The sequence below is a fragment of the Seriola lalandi genome, unplaced genomic scaffold (assembly GCF_002814215.2).
Source record: "Seriola lalandi dorsalis isolate HSWRI2012SDOR001 ecotype SW California unplaced genomic scaffold, Sedor1 jcf7180002054553, whole genome shotgun sequence".
NCBI lineage: Eukaryota > Metazoa > Chordata > Actinopteri > Carangiformes > Carangidae > Seriola > Seriola lalandi.
In genome coordinates this window covers 1,538,481-1,551,369 of record NW_019525106.1, presented here as the reverse complement: position 1 = coordinate 1,551,369, position 12,889 = coordinate 1,538,481, and the positions used below count along the sequence as shown (strand labels likewise).

The 12,889-nt window shown below is 41.8% G+C and overlaps 1 protein-coding gene across 1 annotated transcript; it reads right to left on the bottom strand.

Moving 5' to 3' along the window:
• Positions 1 to 271: 271 nt before the first annotated feature.
• On the bottom strand, positions 272 to 12,447 carry tmem86a (transmembrane protein 86A). Its single transcript, XM_023415531.2, has 3 exons — positions 12,309 to 12,447; positions 6,143 to 6,407; positions 272 to 5,463 (listed from the first exon to the last, which is right to left on the bottom strand). Exons 1-3 carry the CDS (start codon positions 12,327 to 12,329, stop codon positions 5,036 to 5,038), a joined length of 714 nt encoding a protein of 237 aa, XP_023271299.1. The 5' UTR covers positions 12,330 to 12,447; the 3' UTR covers positions 272 to 5,035.
• Between the last annotated feature and the right edge of the window lie 442 nt (positions 12,448 to 12,889).

Below are 12,889 nucleotides of genomic sequence, written 5' to 3'. Positions count from 1 at the left end.
GGAATAGCGACAGTCTAAATGAGTTTCCACAGGGTTAAAGGCTGTTGAAAGCGCATTTTCCACCTCAGCCAGACAAAAGAGTGCAGCAGTTACTAGAACAGAGCTCTCTGTTGTCCTCCAGCTCTTTCTGCCTTAATGGCACTTTATCTGCTGAGGGCCAACAGCTTCTGTAGAAACACAAAACACCAAACAGTTATAAATATCAGGTGACATTTTAAACGCAGTATCTTTTGATTCTAGGAAACAACAAAAACAAAAGGACACAAAGGACTTTATGTTGAAGTTGCATTGCAATTGCATTTATTTCTCCAATAGATATTCACATTCATAGCAGTTTCACTACAGCAAAGAAACTATTTTGTCTCTACAGTCATGAAATCACAAAGTGAAAATCAAGGACAACAAAGTAAAAGTATATCAGAGAATTTTAAAAAATTGTTCATAAAATGAAGTCAAATGATGCATTGTAATGGGCCTTCAATAAAGAAAATCAAAAGTGATTTATGGAAAACAAACCCAGCTTTTCCCGTAGTGACAGGCAAACAAAAAAAAACACGTCTTGGGCTGCTTTTCTGAAAATAAAATGATAACACTTTTTAAGAGGTTTGTAACACTTCAAGAGCAATTAATTGCCTTTTAAAGAAAAATGCTGATTCTCCGTCACGCCTTCATGTGCTACTTTCTTGTGCTCAATCAATCAACATCAAAATGTTCTGTTTTCTTCTGTTTTATCTCTTAAAGAAAGAAAAAAATAAAAGAAATGTGAGCATATACTTGAAAGAATACAGTACATAACAATCCTTTAGTTTTAAACACTATAGCTGCTAGTTTTAAGTAGACATTGACTGGCCTTACTCTCGGTTCAGAAAAGTGCAGCACACAGTAGGTTCAGGTTAATAACATCATACTGATGTTGGAGAACTGTCAGCCATAGTAATAAAAACACCTGGGTGTGTAGTGTGCACTTTTCCATCACTGTAGATAAGTGTCGATGTGGAGGATTCATTTCAGCCTACTTATCATGCATGAGTAAAGATATACAGACTTTACAGCTCTATGTTTTGGAGGTCACCAGCTGTATGATAATGGGTACAGCACATTAACAGCAAAGGTTTCAAATCAAAGATCACAAGGAACTACAGCAAAAAAAAAAAAAGATAGAAAACTTCAACTCAAAGAAAAGTGCCAACTTACTCAGAGGGACCGAACCACGGGCCCTCTCTCTACTTCAACAGCTACTGCCTTCCAGCTCATTACTCGAACCATGTCGGCCTCCCACAGCTCTCTCAGGTCCCCTTTGTCTGCGTGCACAAAGCTCAGAACAACAGGGCTGTTGACAGGCGGAGGTAAAGTGATGCGCCTGCTGGCTCGCCATCTGTAGGGGGACAGGATGGCAGCAAACGGAAGGGGAGTCTTCCCTCGTGTGTCACATTTCACCTCCTCACCTAATTCCATCTACAGTATCACTCAACAATAACCTCCTTCCTAAGTGGAAGGCCAAAAAACCCTCCTGCACCTGTCCCCTGCAAAACAAAAGGTTGTTTGATACAGGAGACGACTCGGATGCTACAAGTTCCACTCAGTGAAATTAGTTCAGTTTTCTGTTATACTTTGATCTCAGGTTATCTGTGCCTAAGTCAAATAAGAATAGAAACAATAGAGGAGAAACTGTGAATATTTAAAACAAAATCCACCACACAGGCTTAATAACTGCTTTACGGGGTATCACTGATCTCTCGTTCTCAGAAAAGCAACTTCACTTTACAAAGTCATGGACATTTCCCAAAGTGTGGGCTGGCCAGCAAAAATAATCTCCGAAATACTTCAAAGTAAAGCCTGTCTTTTGGCATGTAGCCACTGGACCACAGGAACAAAAATCAGGGGTTTTATGTGGCAGAAGACAAAGAAAGTAGTGCTTACATAAATTGCCCACATAGTTAGGATGAGTAAGACTGCTTGACTCAATCTCGTCATCCCCTCGCGGTTTTACTTTAGGCTCATGTTAACCAGCGTCTCTCCTTGAACTCCTTGTACTAAACCCTGATTTAAGACAGGGCAAACAGACAAATGTGTGTCTGCTAGCGAGCCTAGGTGGATGTCTATCTGCACAAAGGCTTATATTAACTGTTAACATGTTTCTGCCGGTGAGGTGGAGGAGATGAGAAGACGGTGAACACTGACGAGCAGGACTTTGCCTTGCAATGCTGGGAAGACGAATTAAAACATGGGACAGAAAATGATTCGTCACACAGATGGATTGATGAACCACTTCTGACTGACAAAGCAGAAAGATTGACCTGACACGCATGCTGACAGGCCGAAAGGAGATTGAGGAACTATCTGGCAAAGCAGCAACCGCTTGGTCTGACAGTCTTTCCTGGTCAAGCTAAGCTAAGACTGTGTTGCTGTTTGAAAAAAAAAAAAAACCTTGATGAGTGTCAACACCATTGTCTGCCTGCAGATCTGTCAAGGTGGCTGATGTGATGTATAAATACATTTTGATTTGTGTGTGTTTTTTTTTGTGCGTATGTGGGTGCGCTTCCGACAGCTCCAGGGGTCATCGAGCCAGCAGAAGGAACCCATAACATGGGTCTGTTTCTTTTTCATGCCTGTATGTTTTATATACAGCACGGTATATGGGACATGTATAGGTGTGTGTGGACTGAACTATTAAACAACAGAACCCGTCCCTTTGTTAATTATTGTTAGTGGGTAATACTTTCAGTTTCTATTAAATTGATTTTCTTTCCAATATATATAAACTGATGGTTTTAATTAGTGGTATTAATCCGAAAGTGACACATACAACATGTAATACAGTCAAGAGGAGGCATGTTCAGCTGTGGACATCCCGCAATTTGAATCTACCCGATCAAAACTTAAAGTCATCCTTTGATGACTATAACACGTGAGTATTCAGGGGACGTTATAAAACACATGAAAAGGTGATGGGTATGAGGACAGGTTTAAGAGCCTTGTGAGAATACATTAAAGATATCCACTAGTGTATCTACTCCATATAAACTATGATGGTTCACAGCATTCCTGGCCTTGAGTTGGTTTTGACTGGTCATAAATATACACAGACGTTCACTCAACATCTAAGACAAAGGAGATACACACGCTCTCTCACAGGCACACTGAAAACATGCATATACAACATGAAAGAGTTATAGAATACCTCTTAAATATTCAGTAAGACACTTCATTCTAACTTAAAATGTCTGAAGAGACCAAAACAAATGAAAGATGTGACGGGTGTGAATGTGTGATAGATGAAAGACAAAATATCAGACAGCCCGTCTGGGATTACCTGAGGTGGATTTTGCAGGATTAAAGCTGATGAAGTGTCCTGTTAGAAGGAATTATTGGGAATAATGGGACAACTATTCCCTCACATGAGAAGCCAGTTCCCCTCATGTCCCTTTTTTCTTTCAGTCAGGCTGCATGTTGGTGTGTTTGTGTGTGCGTCAGCATGAGTGAGTGAATGCCCTCTGAGGATAAGACACCCACACACACACACATGCACACTGAGTTGATAAACAAAAAGATTCCAACCCGTTACATAGCCCTTTCGTTTCAGTCTCCATAACATTGTTCCAGGCCAATGACAACATGGGTCGGCTGATGTAGTCCAGCAGCGAGAACCCCATGAACTTTTCCTAATAACGAAACCAGCGGGAGCTGTAGGTGTCAGGTGTGTGTGAACATGTCGACATTTGCACCAGCATTTCTTAAAAAACTGCAGGCAGGCAAAACACTGCCGGTAGTTCACACTGAAAGGAGAAGCAGCTGCACTATACAGCATGTTATAATGTGTTCAGTGGTTAGCTATGGCTGCAATGTTTGCTGTGTTCTCTTTGTGACAGCGGGACAGTGTCAATAAAATCTCAGCAGGAAGAATTGAGCTTCCACAAACCAAACTCCACCTCCTCCAACTCCCATTGAAGCTACAATACGCAATTGCTGCTGCTTTCACGCACCCCAACCCCCCCCCCACCCCCTTGCCTTTCCACCCCATTGCCTTATTTTTGTCTCTGTCATTCTTCTCCTGCACATCTAGTAATTCAAGGACATCCTAATAGCAAAATAAATGATCCAGAGAGACTGGTTGTTGATTTGCTACAAATGTTAAATAGCGGCGTGAACAAAGGCAGTATGGTTGTTGTTAATGAAATGTAAGGGACTGCAGATAACAAAACAGGTGTGGATATGCTCCAAACTGTAGGAATAGCACCCTTAATTTAGGGAAACACACAACAACAGAGACCAAACATGGGCAAGTCAGTAAGAGAAAAAAAAACTCCCTTTTTAACAAGGTCTCAGGCAACAAAACAAACGACAAAAATAAGATGTTAAAATGTGTTATTGGACCATATAAAATAGATGTGTGTGTTGTGTGTTGTCAGTGTGGTGACTGTGTGTGATGGGACTGTGTGGAAAGCGAGGTAAGAATGTTAATCAAACACACATAAATGCGCACACACACGCACGCACGCACGCACACACACACACACACACTTACACACATAAAATCGCTCACACACACACACACACACACACACACACACACACACACACACACACACACACACACACACACACACTCCTTGAAGGTCCCCAGTGACATGCTCCCCTTAAATCAAAACGTAACAGTTAAAAGTAAAGTAATATTCTCTATATATAGCAGGTTAATATTACTACTCTTGTCTCCATGGTTACTAGGTTGAGAGACAGCCATTCTAGGATCAGAGGAAGCAGGTAGGACTGTTGTCGGGAGAGGCTGAAGATAATACTACCGTATCTTCGTGGTAAGAAGACAGGTGTGAGACTACCATACTAGTGGGTGATAGCCATGTGATGGCTGTAGTGGACCAGTCGCCATGGTAACAACAGTGTGGGAGCGCCACACTGAGATGAGGGCTGAGGGTTGGGGATCTGGCAGTGAGATGTGTCCATAATCACTCAGGGCTGGAGGGGGATTGGCTGCCACCTTTCCAGCCTCGTGGCCAGTCGCTGCGGGGGCCGCGGTACCTCATGTTCTCTTCCTGGCCACCTCCACATCCTGGCACTCGACAGCCGATAGCGCTATCAACATCTGGGCAGCATAGTAGGTGGCCATGATGATGGCGCGCGAATGGGGCACAGGGAAGCAGAACTTGTTGACGGCGATTGTGAGGTCGGAGACCATGAAGAGTACGGCGCCCAGGCAGGCGGACAGCTTGGTCCAGGTCCACAGGTCATTGGCCAGCTGCAGGCCTGCGATGGCCCTCCAGCCCATGAAGCCAATCAGAGCGATGTAGACGGCCACCAGGTAGGTAAAGGGGCCAGACAGGTAGGGATACAGCAGGATGTAGCTCAGACAGGACACAGCAGTGATCACAAGGCCAGCACGCATGTTAATGGGTTTCATCCCAAAGGCAGATGAGTAGAGGATGTGGGTGATGGCAAACATCAGAAGGCCTGTAACACATTACATATGTATATATAAATGATTTAAATCTAAATACAGTCATACAAAGTGGTATCCTATCTTGTGCAAAAATCATGAACTAAAGCTTGAAGCATTACCCCTGATGTAATGATAAGTAGTTCATCTAATTCATTCATTCGTTTTTTTTTTATTGGTTATGACAAATTGTCTCAGACCTGGGAACACAGGGATATTACAACAACATGTTGCAACATGTCCAACAGGGAAAAAAACATTAGCAGTCGCATGATCAAACAATTTTTAAACAAGCCAATGGTTTCGTTGAATTGGGCACAAGGTTTTTTAGATAATTTGGATTCCTAAAAACTAATTTCGCTGGAAAACTTGTTTTTACTGCAGGAAATATGGGAATACAAAGTTAAAGCAGGAATTATATAAATCGTGATGGATATTCAAAACGGACAGTATGGGTGATAAGTCTACTGTTTGCCTTCACTTTCTTTTCCCAAACATGGAGGTTTGTTTAAAACCTGTATTACAGAACTGTCCTGTTGAACTTGTTACTAATAGCAATGATGGCCAAAACTGCTAAAATAAGTCCCAAGTTGAAATAAACCAGGATTAGCCCTTAAGAATTAGGTATGAAGGTAGTCTTGTAGAGAAAAACAATTACTACTAAGTGACTCAGTGTATAAAGTTTCTCCGCACCGTGGACAAAGTAGCCCTGCTCCTGCCAGATGAGAAAGGCATCACCGAGAGCAGAGAAGATGAGTCCAGCCAAGATCTTGCGGGCATTGGAGTGAGCACCTAGGAAGCTGAATCCGTGTGCCAGTAAAAAAACCCACAGGCAGAAGATGGGCAGACACTTGATCAGGGCGCTGAACCAGGATGGGCTGGAGGTGGGCAGCCACAGGACAAAGTATACACATGTTGCCTTGAAGAATGGCACCAGTTTAGGGCCTTCACTCTTGACCTGAAAGCAGATTAAATATTTACATCATAAGCTGAGTCATGGTGAGTTGCATTTGCATGAGGTTATTTTATTAAGTGAGTCAGAACAATGTAATATTATTGTCTGAAACTAGGTTTATAAAAAGGGATTTTATCTCAAGGCAGAAGCCATGACATGGATCACAGGAAGCAAAAACCTCATAAGAGACAGCACTGTCTCTGAAGGACACTATCTCACGCTTTATTCAAAAGAGGGAACATAGGCTGTAAAGCTTAAGTACTTCTCCTTATTTTGGGTAATGGTTTGAGTTTGGACAGGAACACTCTTCAAGCTTGCTTTCTGTGGTCACTAGTTTACATCACTATGTCAGACATGCATGTGTTTTGTGGCAGAAACAGAAACAGCAAGCAGAAAGGGAAATGCAAAAAGCTTTGACGCAGTTTCTTCGACTTCCAGTAACCTTTCCTTTTCTTCTCTTTTGACCCTCTCTACCATCCTTTTTTTTCCTCCTCTCTTCCCCTTCTTCACATTCTTCTCTTTATTCTTCTCTACTTTTGATGAGTGCGTAGCATATTCAAGACTCCATTTCTTCCACCCTACTGTGTTACAAGTCATATTTCTTTCTATCTAAATAGATGAGGCCTAACAGGGTCACAAAAAAACACAAAGAGAAAGCTGGGAGGAGGTTTTCACAAGACCTCAGGAATGATCACCCACCTATGGTTCTGAGAATCAATCTCTAAGTTTATGGCAGAGGTCCTCAGGGATTAAAGAGAGACAAGAAAGGAGAGGCTGAGTTGGAAGGGAACAAAACTGAGTGAAGGTTCACTAGAGCTGAGATCACGGGAGGAGGGTTGAGGAGGATACGAGCAGGGCGGGGAGAAGAGGACGAAGAAGGGGTCATAGTGCAACAGGACAAGGGTTGAAAAGACTGGGCGAGAGCTGCTATTTGATATTCCATATGACTATTTTTCAGTGACCATTTTGCATCACTCCACAAATATTCTATGGTATAGTAAAAAGATGCCAACAAAAGCTCTGATTGCAATGTTCGCGAAAGGATAATTAAGTAGGGCAGAAGAAAGGAAGCAGGAGGAAACATGGGGAAGTGAGGATTTAGTGTATGTGTGTGTGTGTGGGGGGGGGTATGGGGCAGTGAGCGTAATGGGGCATTCACATGACAGCTGGATTTAGGAGTGGACAAGTGAGTAGGGGAGAGAGGGGAGAGGTGAGAGAGGAGGTGGAAGAAAGTGAGGGGTCACTCTAGTTCATATGGTTTATGCTCCTGGAGGGGGGGGGGGGTGGAGGCCCTTGATTGCACAACTGCTCAATAAAATAGCAGACCAAATTACAGTACAGGATCAGGCATGGTGTCTGCACGATCTCAAACCTGCCCCGGTTTACGTGATATGACTAACACACACAGCAGGAAAACAATAGAGATTTCACACGCAAGATCACACATCACACGTGTGTTCAGACAAAAACACACACAAGCCTTTGTGATTTAAGCATCATCTTCATCTAACAAACGTGGCCATGAGGCGGCCATTACTAAGCCAGCAGGATGCTAAATAGTTAATTTGTACGTTCCTCTCACAACTAGTGTGAAGCACCATTTCTCTAAAGAAGTCTATTGAGAAGCCACAGTGCACTCAAAAATTGCTGTCTACACTCCTGACCAAACTAAAAAGTGAGCGACCACTGTATACTGGCTCTTTGAGTCATTAAGATCTGACGGCATATGAGTATATGACGCTCTAAAATGACTCAGGACTGGCTAAGAATGCAGACATCCTGTTGGTTTATGTGCCTTCACGTTCAGTCAGATCTTCCACTGTGGGTTTGGTACATGTTCAGAACCAAAAAGATGACATTTTATTTTCAACTACACTCCCAAACCGAGGAATGTCATCCCCAAATATATCAGGGATTTTGTTGAAGGGTTTTTAAACAGTTTTGGCAGCTTTTCGGTGTCTTAACTAAAATATTATCCTAAAACTACTAATGTTACTTTGCTTCTCTATATTGTAAAGCATTTTTAGATGGATTCTTTACATAAAAGGTGCTACACAACACAAGCTGTGACAATGGCTTATTTCTAACACACTCCATTTGTACATATCTGTGAATTTTCATTTTCTCATTTTCTGTATCTTATACAACTAAGAGCAGTGTCAGTCTTTTTCCTCTTAACTTTGATCTTCCAACCAAAGTTGCAGATCAATCAACAGGTTTGCTGCCATCACTTGAGCCCAGTGTCTGGGCTGCCAAGATTGAGATAAGTGGCAAAATAAGCTGGTATGATGTTGCTATTCTTACTTATACTCAAAATATCTTTTGTCTCTTACAGATCCAAGTAGCACAAGAGGAATTTTTTCCACTAAAGAAAAAAACTTCCACTACACTTTGTATAGTGTGAATTAATGCACTCAAGTTCTCTACGTGATGTACTTTACCTGGCCTTCATAGGACAAATTGTGACATATATAAAGATTAAAGCAACTGTTATGACAAAAATGTGTGTGTGGTGAGTGAGTCTATCTATCCCATTAAGGCCAAATGGGGGCCAAGCACAAGAGAAAACCCTGGCAACACTCCCAGATGAGCCAATATCATAACGTTCTCTGTCAGGCCACTAGTGGCTACTTAAGCGCAGGACACAAGAAAACATAATACAACACATTTCTGTTGTGCCATTGGGATTCAAGCATGGCTCCTGGCATCATTACAGAGACAGGTCCTATCTATCCTTTAATAAAGTGCAGCAAAAGAACACTTTGCCTGAGATTTGCAGGCTGAGGCCTGATGAAATTTAGACTCAATGATCCATGATCACAAACAGTTTGATTATTATATGTGGGGAAAAAACACTCAAAGGATATGTGGATCATCAGAGTTTAGTGAGAGGTTAAAACGGTGAATACATGGATTCCAGAGAGGTAGGTGGTAGGAAGTCAGAGATTCCCATAACCTTTTGTTCTATTCATGTGGCGTTTGAGCCATACTTTGCAGTTTCCCTTTCCATTGTTTTTCATGTAAACTTATTGCATCTACACAATAAGGTCGGGGCTACTAGGAGGGAGGCAGAGAGACTAAAACTGCACGAGGAAACACTTACACAACAAAGCCTAGAAAAGCTACCCTTTCAAATCTTCCTAGAAATGTTTACCTCACTGTAACATCACCTGGACTGAAATATCCATCAGTGGTAAAATTAATTATTATAGTTTTTGTCATAATGCCTACCCTTACTGATGTAATATCTGGTGTAATTGTTCTTCTCTAATACATGGTTCCCTATCCCATTAAATTAAAAAGTGAGTGCATTAAATGTTTCCATCAAGAAGGTGTAATTGCCTGCTGAAATTCATGAACAGCTCTACAGTGGATATAATGGTTTTATTTCTCTGAGGCTCAGTCCAGCTCTCCCATTCAATGTCTTGTATCTAAATGAGATTGCCATGGTCTTGTGGGACAGTACTGTCTCAGCTGTAACCTACTCATCAGTTTGTCTGCGGAGACACTGAGGAGGACGTTAGCAACAGCTCTGAGCCCCGTGTGACAGTCAGCTGTCGCCAGCAATAAAGTCCACAACATATTGCCTCATTTGGGAGGCAAACGAAATGAATCATTGTGTTATCATTTCGCTGTCTGAATGATCATAATCTAAATACAGGCTGTTTGCAAAGGTGCTGTAGCACATACAGCTGACTGGCTGTAAACACCTGCCTCTTTCCCCAGTTAAAGAATAATATAGTTAATGATTGACTGTATTCGCATGGTTACTAACAAGTAATAGGTTGTTTTGGTGGAATTAATGTGATCAAATGACCTCCTTTTCCAAAGAGTATCAAACACAATGGTATCAAACAAACAACTTTTGCAAGTCAGTTATTTTGAAACGCAGAAATGCAGTGTTCCTTTAGCTGTGTTAAACTACAAATCTTCGTAAATCATGCTTAATTACTTCAAAAATGTTAGCTATCTTTCAGTATTTGGGGAAAAAACTGCTAAATGAGTGAGGAATAACATTAGATGGTTACTGATTTCCAACCTTTCTTAACTGGTTAAACTGTCAGCAACTTATTTGAGCCAGAACTACTCTTGTAGCTGCAGTCCATGGAGGAACAAGCAGCTGTTAGCCACTACTGCTTCTACAGCAACTATAAACCAACAACAAATCACTGCAATGAAGCATTGAATAACATCCAGCCAGGATGAAATCTATTCAACCATTCTGGGTCATCCTAGAGCTGAGTGTCAGAAAAATGATAAAGGGAAACATATTAAAGACCTGTAAACTCTTGTGTCCTTAATTTGGCAGAGGGGAACTGTAACATAAGTATGGTCCTGGCAGGGACAGCTGGCATGTGAGTCAGATGACAATGTTATTTCTATGTAGCATCACACACAACTCTGTTTTCCTTCCATCTTACAGCTGCTATCTTTGCAAGGATAACTTGAGGTCAGTGGCAGACAAGCAATATGTTACAGCGCAGTACAATAAATGCAGTTTTTTTTACACAATAAAACCTTTGTAACATGATCTATGCTCTGTTTTATATAAATGCTTAGGTTTTGAAGTAAGTAAGTAATAATACAGAGTTCAGTAAAAACATGGCCATGGGACAATGGCTAATTGCCAGATGCTTCTACAACTGTATGAATACAGACAGTATGTAATGGTCTGACACTGTATGTGCATTGAGGGGCTAATTCTATAACATCTGTATAGGAGAAAAGTTGTTAAATTCCCTTAAAAGCACAACAGTCTGTCCACCAGATGGCATGGAATGTGGCACCATTTATCAAAACCTTTAGAGAGAGAAATAATAAAAACAAGGTATACCACGTTCTGCACTGTTGCTTATACATTCCCTTACACTTTAATTTATAGAGGACTTTATAGTTAGGCAACCCCAGGACCTGCACAGCATCTTCATCGCTAAGGCAACCAGTTTGCGTGGCAAGCATTTCTCCACACTGCCTCCTCTCACAGCAGTCACACAGGTTACACATGAGGATTTACTACAGGCCAGGTTATACCACACCATCCGTCATGGCCCCTGCAAATGGGGTAAAATTTCATAGCAACTCTGTCAAAGTAAAAGGATGCCAGGGCTGGTTAAATTATTCATGTATAGCTGTGATATTTTTTCGTCAAGATGGTCAATTTCCTCCAATGGCTTTTAAGTCAATTATAGAGCTCTTGTATAGGCTAAACAATACTGTCTATGTAAAACACAGTTACAGCACAGGAGATGAAAAGCAAGCCAGCCACAGCAGAGCACTGCTCGGCGCATGCGTGTCTAGAGGGTACAGGAAAGAAAAAAAACACACACAAAAAAAAGGCCGTCACATGACAGGTTTTTCTTTCTGTCATGGGCTTCTTTGGAAATCTGTGGAAACATTTCTCTGTACGTGGAATGTCGAGATGGAAGAGCGTGAACTGTCGCCGTTAAAAGGAGCCGACAGGTCAAGGAAACAGCTACACTGAACATAAAAGTTCCTGCTAGCTGCCCCCCACCCCCTCGCCACAACACATAGACTTCAAAATGCACAGTATGAAATAATGAGGCAAACGAGACACTGACAGCGGCGTGGGTGTCCAAAGGCACCTGGCTGGACATTATCAGTTGAACAGACAGTCTTAGTTACTGATAATAACATTATCAGCTAAGGAGCATGCGCTGGCCTTCGGAGACAAAGTATGAATGCTATATGCTATAAATAATGACGAAAATAAAACATTAAACGCTGAATTAGCAACTCAAGGCAGTCGGTTCTGAACATATAATGACAGAAACTTTAGCAAGGATAGATATTGTTCTCTTCGGAAGTATTGTTATCATGTAGCTAAACTAGCAACCAATGTTTTAATGTGAAAAATATCAACGCTCGTTTGAAGCTGATACTCACCACTGTTACGGGAGAAACCATATCTCCCTCGGTGCTGTAGGTGTCGGTGATGCGAGATATAGATATTAACTAAATTCGGTTTAGGTCCCTCTGTGTATAATCTACTGAGTGAGAGATGCCGATTGTTTTTGTCTTTGCTCTGGTGGGCGGGCCGACGTCCAGCAGGAGGTGAGAAGACAAACGTATCGTGGGCAGCACTTCCGCTTTTGACCAATAGGAGCAGAGAGTGGTCGTGGTGGGGGGCGTGCCAAAACATCGGGGACGCCCGGATAGGAGGAGTCAGCCTGCTGTTTACATATCGGAGCAGATGGCCTTTATTTACATTTTACAGAAATGGAGCTTGTTGGCAACATTTGTGCCGAGCTTATATTTTGATTGTGCGACGACAGTCATGTGTTAGTGGCTCAAATCATGCGTTAGAAATCAACCACAAAGCCTCACAAACATCCCTCTATGTATTCATATCTTTATAGCCTAAATGTTGCTCTAATTATTGGGCTCTAGTTTAGTTTAGTCTGATTTGCCTTCAGTTTGAGTTACTCATCTACATCAGTGTTATGGATATTAGAGCTCTCCACTCT

What these genes read in the sequence shown, in the direction of transcription:
- tmem86a (XM_023415531.2), bottom strand. Translation starts at nt 12,329, where the DNA reads ATGGTTTCTCCCGTAACAGTG. An exon ending in TGGTTTCTCCCGTAACAGTG is followed by an intron (nt 6,408 to 12,308) that starts GTGAGTATCAGC and finishes ATCTGCTTTCAG; the next exon opens with GTCAAGAGTGAAGGCCCTAA. An exon ending in GCAGGGCTACTTTGTCCACG is followed by an intron (nt 5,464 to 6,142) that starts GTGCGGAGAAAC and finishes AATGTGTTACAG; the next exon opens with GCCTTCTGATGTTTGCCATC.